Genomic DNA, 15,806 nt, shown 5'->3' on the forward strand with positions numbered 1-15,806 from the left:
ATCAAAAAGCTTTCTGAAACATCACCAAGAATATCCAGCCTAAGATTTGAAAGAAAAGTCCCCAAAGTTCTTCCACAGAAAAGCCCCAATACTTCCATGCTAGTATCAGAAGGGTACTTCACAGAAGATACACTCCAGCAGAGCTGTGTAAGCCTAAAACAATCAACAGCTTACACAAAACTGCCTATGCAGCTCTCCAAGGGTGTTTCACTCTAGCTCCTCTTACAGTATATTATTATTATAATAAGTGACATCTAGCACAATATAATGCTAAAGATCAAAATATTTAGCTCCTTAAAAGAAGTCAGACCATTCAAATATGAAGAGTCAAAACATGAAAAAATAGTAAATTAAAAATGTGAATGAATAGAGCTATTAACAGATCCTATTTATTTGTTTGTTATATGTTTGTTTCAATTTCCTTCAATCTAGCAATCTTATTTGTTGCACACAGGGTGCTTACAGTAAATCTAGTAAAACAAGGGCTAATTATACTTTGAAGAATGCTGAAGCACTCTGCATATCAACACTTATCAGCTGTGAATCTTGATTACCAAGAACATGTCGTATTAGACTTGTAATATAAAAATATACTTACCACAATCCATTCTGCAATATTTTCATATAGTTCTGGATTAAAAATTGCTTTCTTTAATCTAGCTAGAGGGCCATCAGCATCCACTAGCCGACACCTCATAAACACATCACAGTAGCCTTTGAAATCATTGCAGGGAGATCCAGGTTGCAAAGTGATGGTTTCAAGATGAAAATATTCCTGCCATCGGCTCGAGCCTGTGCTTGCACACGTAGCTGGGTCCACTGAAAAGTGAACACAAATTCATCAAACCATTATTATATTAAAACATCCGTGCATGAATACCCACCCTAGTGTTTAATTGATCAAAATGCTTCTCTAATAATCTGTAAAAATGCAGAATGTATTGTTTATTTCCTACACAGTACAATGCAATGTCTGTCTGAAACCATGTTTGAACAAAATGCTCTCAAAGCTAACAAAAACTCAAGTGCAAACACCATGGGCAGGTTCCTCAGACCCCTCCTGCTCTATTTACACTTATGATTTAGGTAAATCTTACTTTTTCTCATGCAGCAGACATGGCACAGTTCTCTATCATCCTTGCCATCTGAGCTAGCACATGTGCACTCCTCCAAGCCATGCTTCTCACAGATAGAGCCAGCACATTGCTGTGGGAGACAAAAGCACAGCAACACAAAAATCAATTTCACTTGTAAGTATACTAACATTACAAAAGATATTAACAATTAATACCTGAAAGCATAATTATAGCTCTAAAGATGCTTCTCAATAAATCAACTGCTTCAATTTTTTTTCCAAAGCTCATAAGCAAAAAATTATTACAGTTATTCAATGACAATATTTTGACATATTTTCTAGTTTTTAAAAAGGTGATTTGCTGATTTTATTTTTTAACACAGTATCTTCTTTTACAACCTGAGAGTACCCTGCAAAACACCCACAGCACCACAGTTCACGCTGAAACACGACTACTCAAAATCATGGTTAGAAAAATAAATCTTACACATGTATACACAAATATCTCTCTTGGAAAATAATAAAAATTAATGGCAGAAAAGATTCTGTATTTAATTTCACTATGTCAGGATCCTTCAAACTCCAAGTTCAATTTATTTATAATTTTGTTTCAAAATCAGTAACTATATGAAAACAATTCCTCTATCTTTAAAATGGTTATAAATTAGCTGAAAAATATTACAAGCAGTACTTGATTAAAATCCTGGACTGTGGAAAACAAACTTAGAGCACAACAAGTTACAGGTCTTAAAGAGAATGATTTTTGCTTGTGTTTGCTTCCAAGCAAACACAGATCAATTTATGAGACTTCCCATCAATATTTTATGGCAACTACCACGTTCTCTTTAACCCAGGAAACTAACTGCAGTTCAGAATCATTCTAATTCCATATGCTTGCACATCAGTGCTATATGTACATATCTGGAGAAACTGTGTATTGCCAATAAACCAAATTCAACCTCTATTGACAGTATATCCAGTTTTGTAAGACAACAGAATTATTGACCAAGACTGAAGAAAAGTGAAAAGGTGGCACTAGAAAATAAAACACTTTTATAATCCTGATTTTTACAAAAAACTATGAGTGTGACTTTCTCAGACAGTACTGCTACCTTGGGATTTGTTATGCACTTCTTAATCCTTGGTGTACCTTCACTGTTATTCTGACTGACACCAATAAATCAAACATCTGTACAGAAAAGGAGACTGAGCTTGCACTCCTGTGCAGTAAGTACAGAAACCATATCAATTCACAATGCAGTGCACTGCAATAAACCACATTAGCAGCTATGTAAGATTGTAAAAACCATACCCCCTTTATGCAAACTTGTGTGTTCCTGTTGCACACTGTGAAGTTCTCTTTGGGTTCAGATATCGGGCAGAGAGCACTGACACCATTGCACATTCCTTCCTTAGCACAGTCAGAATCATTCCGACACTTATCTGTCCTCGATTTGAAATCACACTGGGCAGTGCAGCACGGGCCTTGGCTGGGGCTGCAAACAAACACAGACTGTGGATGCCAAGAAAAAGCATGAACCATTCCAAACAGACCATTCATCCTGAAATCTACTCTGATTTGTCCTAATCAATTGTGCCTTGAAAATATTTTTTCCTATAGCATAATTACGCTTATGTACTTCTCACTCATTGCATAAAGCATTTTAAACAAAATCAGTACTTTTATAAAGATGCAGGTAAGCAGATTCTGATTCTGAAATCCCCATTAAAGTTGCAATAAATGCCCAAAATTAAAGTGTAGTGTAACACATATGCACAATACCTGCAGTTTTTGCCTGGTCTTAACTTGCATTTTTTATCTTCTGGTTGGTTTGCATCATAACAGCAATCATCTTTACACTGGTCACTGTATCCACAGTCACACTGTTCTCCTTGTTCAACCAGTCCATTACCACAGATGGGCTGCCCAGACTCTGAAAAATGCCAGTATATTTATGTACAAAGCAGTACAAAGAATATACAAATACTTATAAACCTTAACAAGCATCCAGCTAATCACGACTGAAAGAGCCTGGTCAAACTGGACTTTAGACTAGGGCTCAAGTCACTTACATTACTGCTTGACACCCAGCTTAGTCATTCCCACAATTCACAGAATTTAAAGCCCCTGAGCAAAAGGTTTTGATTCCTAAGAGTGGGAGTATAAGAACAGGCTTTCTGCTCAGTCTCCAAGGGAGCTGCATCCTTTGCTGCACTCCTTTAACAATCAGAGGACCTTGAGGAAAAGGCTGATGATACTGGGGTGAGCTGCTCCAAAATCCAAACCTACTGAGTAGATGTGCAGACCTATGTGCAAACAAGCTCACAAAATTTGTGAGAGCTCATACCTCAGACTCCAGAAAGAAAAATTCATATAAAATTCTTTTTCATGTCTAAATAGGATTTCCCTGCCATTTAATATGGGCTCCTTACCTCTAGTCCTTTCACAATGAGCATGACTGAAACCAGCCTGACCCTGTTCGTTTACTCCCTCCCACCAGGCATTTACAAAGACAGAGCAGAGCCTCCCCCAGCCTTCTCTGCTCCACACTAAACAGGCTCTCTTGGACTCTCCTCATATGTCAGATGCTCCAATCCCTTAATAATCCTTGTGGCCCTTTGCTGAACTCACTCCAGTATGTTCTGCTGTTTCTGTGCTGGCCAGCCCAGAACTTGACACAGTACTGGAGATCTCAAATTTAATTCTTTACTTGCAGAATCTTTCAGTAAATTTAAAAAAAAAATTAATTAAGCATTGCAGTAATATTTTAGCTATTCGGCTTTCAGGAGGATTAAATACATACCAACAAAACAATTATTTCTCTTTTTCTCAAGAACTTGGCTGATATTTCGAATGCTACAGATAGAGAACTTATTGTTGTTAAGTTTGTCCCCAGACGTAGCTCTTGCATACATGATATAATTGCCATTTTCCTTCTGTCCCAAGTTCTTGGACTCTCCAGGAGTGCACTCCATTCCAGAATCATGCTGCAAAACAAATATTTTACAACTACCTCAATGATGGCAAGTGCAAAAGTAACCTGGATTTGGTAGCCTTAACGCAGAATAAATAAAATAAAAATAAACCACCATCTTACACTCTCAGGCTCTTTGCAATTCAAAAACTATAGGTAAACCCAAGGTTTGATTTTGGGTTCTCTTTGTTCCATTGTTGTTTTTGATTCCCCCAACAGTAGCAAGTATCTAATTTCTCAAGTTTCATCTTATTTGCATTCTTGGTAATTTACCCCCAAGTGCATGTCCTGGAATGAATACTGACTTGGACAAACTGCCATCTGCTAAAAGGAGTGGCTTTATGATCACAAAAGGGTAATCCGCATTCTGTGGAATAAAAGCAGGAGGAGTTAACAGGAACCACAGTCCATTCTTCTTGTTTGCTTTGAGGGAGGTACAAAGAGAACTTCAAAACAGAGCAGGAGTCTGTCAGCCAGTGACTACACCTACAATATCCAGCATGAGGAATGAAATGCATTACACACTGGCAAAACAAAAAGCCTCATGCTTTCAAGCTTACCACAAACAAGTTGCATTCCTACATGTCTGTGAAACAGTTCTGCTCAAAAACATTCTTCTTGGTATCCTAATTCCCTCCACTATTTTCTTAGATAAACTTGTAAGTATAAATCATCTAACAAACGTGAGCCACTTACTGAATAAAGTGTCATCTTAATCAATTTTGCAGTGCTTCTTCCTCCTCTCCAGGCAAAAGTACAATACATTTAACAAGGTGCATGTGACCCTACTCTTCATAAAAACAGGGAAGTGTTTAGGGAACAATAATAAAGTACCTTTGTAAGGGATTGAACTAATATAAGTAAACAATTCACAAAATGCACTGTTGCACCAGTGTTGTCAAATACTCACAAAAGGGCCCAGCCATCCATTTGTTTGTATACAATGTATGTGCACATATGCTCATGGAGTCAGGCTTCTGCTGTCCTTGTTGATAAGAAGTAAAGCCTCCATTTGTAAACCACACCCTATGAAATGGCTGAGAGTGAGTTAAGAAATCACCGGTAATACTTACAGGGGAACCAAAGTTGTGCCCAACCTCATGTGCAAAAGTAATGTGAGAAACCTTGGGGGGCACATGAGAGCCATAGTTCTGGACAGTGATGATTCCAGTGTTCAGAGACTTCTTCTTACCATCCGAATACAATTTGCTTTTCTCACATATTCCACCAGAGCTCCCTGCAGTCAGACAGAAGTGCAAGTCTCACATTTAGGGAAAGAAGTGTTGTGTTACTTGTCTATTGACATCCAGAGCAACAAACAGTTTGCCTCTGCAGGTTTACAGACTAAGAGCTCTCTATTATTAATATGAAGACAGCCTTGAAAGTAGATTGGATTTGTTCACACAAATGGTCTCAGCACTGATTGGATACATTCACACAAGAAGTCAGCTGGTTTAGAATAGCTTTTGAGAGCTATTTTGGGCACTCCCTGAATGGATGAGCCATTACTTCATCCTACCTGTAGTACAAGACTAGCAGGGTACAATGTCCAATAAAAGTAGCCTCAATCTACATCTTATCTGGATTTCACCAAGTGAAAAAGTACACGTTAAATTTGGAGATTCTCTTTCACAGCAAGAGCATTTATATAAAAATGTCATTGCCAGAATAAGTACATATATATATGTATCTCATTGTCAGAAAAAAAACCAAAAAAAACAAAACACAAACTAAAGCTGAAAATGCTTTTGATGTGTTGGCTAATGAGACCCATGTTTAGATGGTTGGCAGTCAAGTGATCACACTTCCTGTTTGGAAAATTCCCAAAATTTTGATTTTAATTTCACCAAATTTTAAAATAACTTGAGTTTCTACTGAAGCATTATTAATGTCCTAAAATTCAGCTATTCTGTTGATAATGTAAATGGTGTCTAAAGAAGTTTTCCTTTCTCAAGTAAAATTTTGATTTAGTGACATATCCCACTTAATCTATGTCAGTATGTGTTAAAGGATGAGAATATCAAATATCATCATTTTTCTCAATTAAATTCAGTTTTGAAAGCAGTTTATGGACTGCACATTTCAATTCATCCTGCCCTTGCTCAGTATATACACTAGCATGGTCATCACAGACCCAACTTCTCATTTCTATTCACCTTCTGGGCATTACTTTTCCTATGATTCTTCCACAGTCACTAAGGTTAGTCCTCTAACATGCCAACTGCAGTCATGAGTCTGTGGATCTCTTACCCCTTCTATGAACAGTTTCATCTTTCTTCCACCATTACTCAATTCTGTTAAAGCTCTCAATAATGTTCTCATTAAGGTATCCTGTCTCTTGCACAGTCTCACTGACTGAGATTTTTTTACATCAAAGGACATACTTTAGATCAAAATACACAGCTAGAGTGAAACTAATGAGAAGCAGTTCAAGAAGAGTCATGCAGTAATTATTCTGTTATCTCCCAGAACAAGATCTCACTGATTTAAAAGAAAATTCTTCCATTAATACCTAGAAAACCTAAAGGTTCTGCAGTGTAGTTCTCATAGTTGTAAGCTCTGTTTATATAGAGCAAAAATACTTGTTTCACCTGTCACTTTACTGGCCATTCACACCTACCTTAAATAAAAAAAAATCCAAGTAATACCACCTTTGTATAATAAAATAAATATGTTGTTCTTTACTCTTCATATCCTGCTCATTAGAAACACAGAATGATTAATTGAACTGGCACAATATACTAAAAACAAAATTAAGCCATACCCAACCAAAACTGTGAAAAGCTAGGAGATTTTTGTGCATTTGCTGTCAGTTTAAAAGGTGATTTCTACCTTTTTTCTAGAGCCTACCTACAGTACTTTATCTCATGGCACTGAAGGCTTGCACAGAATTACCTGAAGGGGCTCCAACCCAAGCCAGACCAAGGACTCCATCATCAAAATCACGGTCTGTAAACACATAGGCCAAGCAGTAATCATCATGGTTCTGTTCTGAGTTCAGTTCCAGAAACTTCTCCACACCAATGTTAGGAAATCTAAAGGGATTGGAAGAGTCCTTCTCATCTACAGTTGTGTTAATCTAAAAGTAAATTGAAACAAACTGTAAGACAGGATTCATTTCCACTTGCACATGCCAGCTAAGAGGCTCACTGTTGTCAGGACCTTGCTATGTTACATAGTTAAAGATGTTGTTTAAAATTTAAATGCCTTGATTGTAAATGACCACCCCAATAATTGGAAAACAAAGCACTACAATAAATGAAGAATTGCATTTGTGTAGTAAACCCCCATTCTCTTATTTCCTTCTATTTTTTTTTCTCATCAGTACCCCAAAATTTGTATTTATCCTCCTAAATTATCACTTTTACAAGGAAGTCCCAACCTGGATAGCCATTCTCTATTTTAGCATTAAAGTCAGTGAAGAATAGCAATAGTCTATTCACCATACAACAACAGTGCTGAAACAAAGTTGATTCCTATAGAAAAACTGACCACAGCTTAATAATAGCAGTAGTGGGCTTTTGACAATAATCACTAAAACCAAATCAAATACATGGTTTAGGGCACCATTTCCTGCAGAGACACTTCTGCTAAAGAACTGTTATAAAACAATAAATGGGTACACGTGAACAGGAACAGCACATTTGAAAAATACAACCTCCAAGCAGCATCAGTGAAGCTGAAAGCCTTTCCAGCCCAACTTACTCGGATTCGTTTCACCATGAAGCTGATGTTACGGATCCCTGAAAAATCTGTTGACTGGTAAATGGTGTCAATGGCTTTAACATGGCTGGAAATCTGTCAAAAACAAAAGTAGCTACAGTTCAGAGATCCATGCACTACACTATAGCATATCTTAACAGCAATAACTGCAATGTCTACACTCATACAATATGTGATATTGTGCTGTAGAAAGTTCTAACAGGCCTTTTGAATTAAATCATGGCCCACAATGGAAATAAATCACTACCTACATCATCACCATGCCAGATACCTTTTTCTATATAGCTATAAAAAGGATTTTGCCATTTGATTTTATTTTTTTTTAACAGAATTCTATCAACTTTCAGACAGCTGTTTGCAATAGTCCCTTATTCACTGCTTTGTATTCAAAGCACTGTATTTCTTTTTTGGCGAAAAACATTTACTTGTTATAGATTTATTCTTTCATTTCTGGTAGAACACAAATGTGGGAAAACTAATCATTTACCTTTTCTAAGAGCACACAGAAATGCTAACTCACTAAAAAGCTAAAGGTGACCAAAAGATGACTTCAGAGCTTTGAAAAATACTACTTGAATTGCCTACGTACAGTGTGATAAACAGTAACATTCAGATCTGCAAGTGGCAGTGAAACTCCAGACTTCAGTAGAAGTATGTTAAAATGCTAGATATAGTTTGAGCAAATCATATCAACCCTTTTCTCAGTTAATAGTATATTGACAAATGAAAAGCATCTGCCTTTAGCTGCCACTGCTTTTTTAACCATCCACTCTATTAGATACTACAGCAACAGATCTCTGCATTATTAGCTCACAGTGTTTTGAGCTAGAATTTCAAAGGGAAGCCCATGCAAGTGTTAAAACAGAGGCTTGGCAGGCTGTCAAACAGGACAGAACTCTTCAGGAAATATTCTTTTTCTGAGTAAGAACTGAGAACAGTCAGATTGCAAGTCCTGCTCAGAGGTGCTAAACACACCACACGTGCCATTAAAGAGACACAAGTGCCCAGGACTTTTGTCACAGAAACAGCATCTTTTTAGCAAAATAAAAAACGCTGTTTCAGTTATGTCAAGACCACTTTAACAAAGCAAACAAGCCATTTATAAAGTAAATAAGCAAAAAGATAAGTTACATGAAATTTATCAGGACCACCCAAAGTAAAAGCAGGCAATTTAAAACAGAGGGGTTGGAAATACCTGTGCAATCACAGCTTCTCTGGTTCCATAATGCTTGTAGAACAAATGATCAGTCTGGATATACAGCTGGCACGTGTTTTTTTCAGCCTGAGTGGCACGCTTTTTTCTCAAAAGCTGTGGATCATCCTTCTTAGGCTCTTCAACAGGTTTCTACATATGCACAGGAAAGAAATACATTAATTTTGTTGTTCCACATGCTGCACTAGATTACCTAAAAACAACAGTGGTTCTAAATATACTCCACAAATACAAACAGGTTTTCATTCTTTAACTTGCAAAGTTCCATGAATCTTGAATTAAGTACATTATGCTCAGTTTTCAAAATACTTGGAATGTAATCTTAGCAAAAGCTCTCTCTGCACTTCATTTTATACTACAAAAGGCAGTCAACATTACATAGATTTTTTTCATTCATGTGATCTTTGGAATTTTTCTTCTTTATAATCCTTTTCTAAGATAAACAGTTGGTTAGGAAAAAATCAGCACTGGTGGGACTTAACTGCACCTTCCCTAACACCAGTTATTTCAAACTGTAATTACCTTACTCAGCTACCTCAGCAAACAGAAATGTTTAAGCACTTCAGCATGGAACAAATGAGGCACTGAACAAGAAGCTAAAGGAACACTGGTTAGGCAGTGGTATCTGGTAGTGATGCCTTAAGTTTTAGCTTTCATATTTTCCAGCTTCTGTACTGCTATAGTATATAACCCTGAACTTCATATAAAGTGTTAGCAAGTTCTCTTCACAGTTTAGTTAGATGAAACAATCCTTTTCCAGCCCAAGAACCAAGGACACTGTTGCAGCTTCAGGCCCAAACAGCATAAACAGCAGTGAATTGAGGAGAGCAAACTGAGAGGATGGGACTTCGTAACCTGTAGCTGTAATTGGACAATTAACCCCAGTATGGAAATGGACCAAAACTTATAAAAGTGTGAAAACTCATGACTCAGAGTCCATCTTGGACACAGCCAGGATCTTGCACTGCCCAAGGTGTATCCTTTAAAGGCCTTTTAACAAATCCCTACTTTATTCCTTTAACACTGTCTGGCCTGTGTCCCAGGCAGCCTCTCAAGGCATCAGAAGCACACTGGCCTTGCAGCACTCACTGGCTGATGGCCCTCTCTCTCTCCATGAAGTTTTACAAGCACGTTTTTGGGAAAGCATGTTATTGTTACCAATGCTGAAAAGCGCATTAATGTTGACAATTTCTGGAGTCACAACATAAATAAACTAAGTTGCTGATGCTATTTAACGAGCCATATTGTATGCATAGTTTTCTGGGTATATATTTAGCTGACACCACAAAATTATGCCAAGACTTGGAAGAGCTCAAAACACAGCTAAGTCTAAAAGAAACTCAGTAACTTGCTGTTGGAAAACAACTATTTTGTGACATGTGGTGCAAGCCTGAGTGCAAACCCACTGTGGGACTCCACCCAGGTACACAGGTTCCTGCCACAGGACACTTACCTCTCCCAGCAGCCAGTCTGTAGCATGCTGTAACCCCCACAAGCTTACAGGGTTGTTAGGAAGACACTCCCACAATGTAAATTCATTTTCCACTGAAAGCACTCAGATATCCCAAGTGTGTTATATTAACATAACTTGAAAATCTAGAAGTTATTACTCTTTAGAACCAATGTATTACTTGGAGATCAAGGGATCTTGAAACTCTTCCTTCTCAATTGCAATAAAGTATATTCCTCATTTCAAGCTTGATTTCCACATCCATCTAAAATTCTAACTGTTGAAAAATTTGAGATCACTTAGGATTCATTAAGGCTATAAGTAGCACATCTGGGCTACAGAAGCAATAAGAAAAATAATTTAGAAAAATTATGTTAAAAAGAAACCTCCAGCAATAATTTAAGTATCTCACAATGTGGAGGGATGATAGCTCACCAAAAGTAAAAGAGACAACACACAAGAAGTAGGAAGTTATCACACTAAGTACTAATCAACATAATCCATTAGCCTTTGTTGTACCTCTGTTGTTGGTTCTTCTATACCAGTCATCTGGTACTTCTGCATTCTTTCAAATACTGAATGATCTGCACAACCTCCTTGTGGTCCATATTTATGTGGATATTCTAAAAAGAGGAAGGCCAGGTTGAGTTTTCAAATTCCAAGTACAAGTCCAAAATATGGCTGCATCAGTGCAACTTACTCAGCTGCTGTCCAATATCGTGCATGGGGTTTGAGGGAAGCATTAGAAGATGCAAAGTCTATGCAGCTTTTTTTCATTAAACATTTCTACTAAGACATTCTTAGTTCTACAAACAGAACAAAACTGATATTTGCTTCTTAACATTATTTTCTCAGGCAGTACAGCAAAGTCTATGCAGCATTTTTTATTAAACATTACTACTAAGACATTCTTAGTTCTACAAAGAGAACAAAACTGATATTTGCTTAACATTATTTTCTCAGGCAGTACAAGAAAATATAATAAGCAGTGCCTAACATAAGAACAAGAGCTTTTATTTACACATCTGTACCCACTTACTTCAGCTAAAAGCAGCCTTCAAAATATGACATCACAATGGAAAGTTATTAGATATCAAGTATCCTAAAGACTGCTTGGGTAAGAGAAAGGGTTTTTATGCTACTTGGTAAACAAACTAAAAAACCTTGCCAACATTTTAACAGGATTTTATTATTTTATTCATCTTTCACTGATTGTTTGGAAGTTTTCACATTATGCTACTTAACTACCAAGACATAAGAAGGGAAATGCTAATGGATAGAACCATGGTTTAGTTAACCACTAGAAGTTAGTTAAAAATGCTGGAGATCCAAACTAGTGAGAAAATCCCACAATCACCTGTTTAACAAGGCCAACTCTTGCAATAGTTGCCAGAGCAGACCTCACTGCACAAGGGAATGTGTTTCAGACACACACGCTTAGCTTTTACTGCCAGTACCTATTGCAGATTTCTAACCTGTATTTGCAGAAGCTTCCTCTGGAGATGAGAAGTACTGAATACTTCTCCCTTTGATGTCTTTGCATATTCAACCCCATCATAAATTGGTGCCCAAGTAAGAAATAATGGAATACAGATTTGGATATTTAACAAGTCAGTTTCTGTAGGGCAAACCACAGTTTTAGCACCATCTCAGAGTGCCACTTTTGTCAGAAATCTACAAACTTTACCAAGGTTTGTTGTGTTTGGGGGTTTTTTGGTTGATTCATTTATCTTTTTATTTCTGTTTAGTGAGGGGGTGTTTATTTTTTAAAGAGTGGAGATCCAAATTCACAGAGTAAATAGAACAGCTGTGTAAGAGTAGAACTGTAAAGCCTAGGCACTGAGGTCCTGATGCCCACATTCTGTGCATTTCAGGCGATTTTGCCCTGGACTAGCTCTAGTCTGGGCTGTGGAGTCAAGGCTTGGCAGTAGCTGGAGCACAGCAGATGTACTCCCTTGGAGTATGGGCTCTGTATGGTTTCATCTGACAGCTGCCTTTATTTATCTTTGACTCTTATGGCTGTTTCTTACAGTCATACTGCATGATACTGCTAAACTATTTCAATATACAGCTTACTTTGTAAGTTTATTTAATGATTTTCTACATATTGGTTTCCCTCATTTCAATTTCCATCACCACACAAATACCATTTTTTAACTGCTATCTCATCACATTTCTCGTAGCACAATTAGTCCTAGCACAGTGCCAGAAGAATGGAGAGAAAAAGAGACAAATATGCTCTTACTGCAAGTCACCTCACACAGTTTGCCCCAGCATGGTAGTGGAGTGCTGATTTGGCTACAACCAATATTAAACAAAAAGCACCACTCTGCTGGAGTCACCTTCTACTTTTGGGGATCCTGTTTAATATCACTAGATTGGAGTTATGAGTGAAGGACTGTAGATAGGATCCTTCCCTTCTCCATCTCCACCACCCTTTTCTCCTTCCACTATAGTATAAAAAATTCTACTGTCTTTTAGTCTAATGCAAATTTTCATTACTATGACCTGACTGCACAGCACCAAGAGTTTATTTCTGCAACAAGAGCAGGTTACCCAGGGGCAGGAGCAATGGCCCATCCTGTCTTTGCCCCACACACTGCCCCTGCAGAAAACCACTGTACCCTGAAAGAAACTCCTGCAGGAGGCCCCACTCTGAAGCATGACAACTGACAGAACAGTACTGGAAATAAATGCCCTCAGTTTATTACACAAAATGATCTGTCTTTTCTTTCTATCTTGTTTCCCAAAGATGTTAGGAAATCCCTTAACACATTTTTTATACTGACTGCCTGAAATTCAAATATTTCTCACTTCAAAAGTAATAATCTAGTAAGAAACACTTTAAAGCCATGACAGTTAAAATTACAAAAAAAAAAAAAAAAAAAAAAAAGAACACAAAACAGTCTGCAACACAAATTGCCAAGATTTTGCATGTGCTGGAAAAGAAAAATCCCCCCGAGGCAGATTTGATTTGAAACCACCCTGCTAATCACGGAGACAGGTAATACAGGATAGTTCACTTGGGAACCATTTCTAACTTGCAGGGAAAGGTGAACATGAAGTTTGTATTTGCTAAATGCTGAACTGCCCCCAAACTGTGAAGGGACTGTTCCCTTGTCATCTTTGAGACTCCCTATTTCCATCATCCCCTGCAGCAGTTCCAGTTTTAATATCTGAAGCTAAGCAAGAACTACATGGTGCCAGATGACTTGGCCAGTTCTGACCCACAAGACAGAAGTCTGGTCCATTCTCTTGTGAAGCTTTTCAATGCTCTAAGGTGTGCCAGCTTTCTGTGCAGCCTTCTGCCAGCTCTTTGGGATCAAGAGCTTCTTAGCCTATCCCCACCACAACCCTGAGAAGTGAAAAGCAAAAAACCTGCTTTCACCATGAAATGATTGCTTACAATGAATGCAGAGTTGAGAAAACAGAAGACTACTTTCCAACAGAGCTACTGTAGAAGATGTTAATAGCAGGTTCAACCCTCTAACTAGAAAAAATCATTAGGCAAAAAAATCTCCAACTTTTTCTTTTCCAGTACTGTCCACCTTTCAGGTTTTGTACATCCTGACAGAATGCTAAGAAATAATAAAGAGTAGAAAAAATAACAACCTAAAAACCACCTGCAAAATTTTGTAATTTCATACCTTCTAACTACAATGTCTTACTCTATCTAGGTGGCAGATGATTTTTAATGATATATACTCCAGATGCTCAAAATAAGATTTTTTTCCTTTCAAGCAGATGCACTACTACCTTCCACAAAGACATTCCTGAATGTCTTTGAAAGACATTTGGTTTTTCTTCTTCTAATGATCAGTTAATAGAATGACCTGTTAAGCATTTAGGTTAACCACTTAATTACTGAATTTAGGCATCTTGGGCAAGGATGATATCAAACTTCCTTTACAAATGATGAAACTCAATTCTTTAACAGCCATAGAAATTTGCCCAATACTAGCAAAAGCAATAATTGCAGAATAAAACTCAAATGTAAGCAGATAAAAAAATAAAAAAATCCTTATTACAGATTTCATTTGCAGCACTGTGATGCTGTGCTCCCATGACAACTGTCATCATAATGTGATGAAAAAGAAACCAGTTTCTCATTAATAACAGTTTGCAATGGTCAGCCTATTCAGCAGATAGGGCTTTGCAAAATTACAAACACTTCACTTTCTGTTCTTAGTTGTATGACCCTTCCAAGATGATAAAGACAATTAAGTGACCATGTTAATTTTCTGGAAGGTCTGAAGAGGATTTTCCTGTATACTGCTGATCTGAAGAAATACTGATTTTGTATTTTACAGTAAGAACTCAGGGATACACTTGAAGCAAATATGATTTAAATAAAGTAAATATATCCTCATCCTTAAAGAAATGTTTCCTAAATATCTCAATGTAAACAGCAGTTTGCATCTTTCTAACTGTAAATTATAAAACAGTTTGATCGAGACTGGTTTAGAAACTAAAATCATTCAACTTGTGTTTCAAGTCATGAATAGAAGGCTGCCTTCCACTGGTCACCAGATCCACTGTAACAGACAAAAGCTGCCTTATAAAGTTGACAATATAATCCCCATTTACAAAACAACTTTTGTTTAACTACTGAAAAAGAACGCATTGAGATGCTAATCATATGTTGCATTGTGGTTTCTGAAAAGCACTAAAAAGCATATTGTTTCAAAAGGCTGAAACATGGGTGACCAAAAAAATACCCAAATTAAAGCAAAGATGACTTTTTCCCTCAGTCTCTCCCAAGTCAGAAATGTGATCATTTTTTTTGTTTTGTCCTACATAACATAGTGGTGCTTTGACTCAGTTTCACAAGAGCTAGCTTTAGATTAGAGCAGCAACAAGAAATTAACAACAGATCTACTACAAAGCTCAGCTTTTCTGAGTTGTTGGGATTTTTTAGAGCTGCAGTTCAATGCAAAAATAGGTCTCATGAAAGACAAAATAATTTAGCTTCAAAAGCGCTCTTCAGAAGGAGACAGAAGTAGTTGTATACTCCAGATATTTCAGACAACAGAAATCCTAGAGGCATCTATGATCCTAATGACTGAAGTGATACTATACAATCAGAACACAGACACATCAGACTGCACTGGCAGCAACCAAGAGGAGTGATGTGTTTTTAAATAGTGCTGCTTAGACTTTGCTCCAGGATGGGCTATTTTCAACCCTGCTGAGCAAGCAGCAGTGTTCACTCACTTGGCGACTTGGAAGCCATACTGTACTGCTGCTTTAATGAGCCTCACCAGAATAGATTTACACCATCCCCTCTGACAATCTGATTTTGTTTCTAACTGAGGGTTTTGATGCACTAGATTCAAGAGGAAAAATGATGTAAGACATACCAATACCACA

General features: G+C 37.3%; 1 protein-coding gene across 2 annotated transcripts in view; it reads right to left on the reverse strand.

Moving 5' to 3' along the window:
• Nucleotides 1-15,806, reverse strand: part of ADAM10 (ADAM metallopeptidase domain 10) — a 43,661-nt gene that overhangs the window by 2,974 nt on the left and 24,881 nt on the right. For both annotated transcript variants that reach the window (XM_041468981.1, XM_041468982.1), the window contains exons 5-14: nucleotides 10,956-11,059; nucleotides 8,969-9,118; nucleotides 7,756-7,848; nucleotides 6,946-7,129; nucleotides 5,124-5,287; nucleotides 3,880-4,063; nucleotides 2,859-3,009; nucleotides 2,388-2,571; nucleotides 1,098-1,206; nucleotides 599-819 (exon numbers count right to left, since the gene is read on the reverse strand). In XM_041468981.1, coding sequence (XP_041324915.1) covers nucleotides 599-819; nucleotides 1,098-1,206; nucleotides 2,388-2,571; nucleotides 2,859-3,009; nucleotides 3,880-4,063; nucleotides 5,124-5,287; nucleotides 6,946-7,129; nucleotides 7,756-7,848; nucleotides 8,969-9,118; nucleotides 10,956-11,059 — 1,544 coding nt within the window. The remainder of the gene's footprint in view (nucleotides 1-598; nucleotides 820-1,097; nucleotides 1,207-2,387; nucleotides 2,572-2,858; nucleotides 3,010-3,879; nucleotides 4,064-5,123; nucleotides 5,288-6,945; nucleotides 7,130-7,755; nucleotides 7,849-8,968; nucleotides 9,119-10,955; nucleotides 11,060-15,806) is intronic.

Source organism: Pyrgilauda ruficollis, unplaced genomic scaffold (genome assembly GCF_017590135.1).
Source record: "Pyrgilauda ruficollis isolate IOZ18807 unplaced genomic scaffold, ASM1759013v1 scaffold23, whole genome shotgun sequence".
In the NCBI taxonomy this organism is placed as follows: Eukaryota; Metazoa; Chordata; class Aves; order Passeriformes; family Passeridae; genus Pyrgilauda; species Pyrgilauda ruficollis.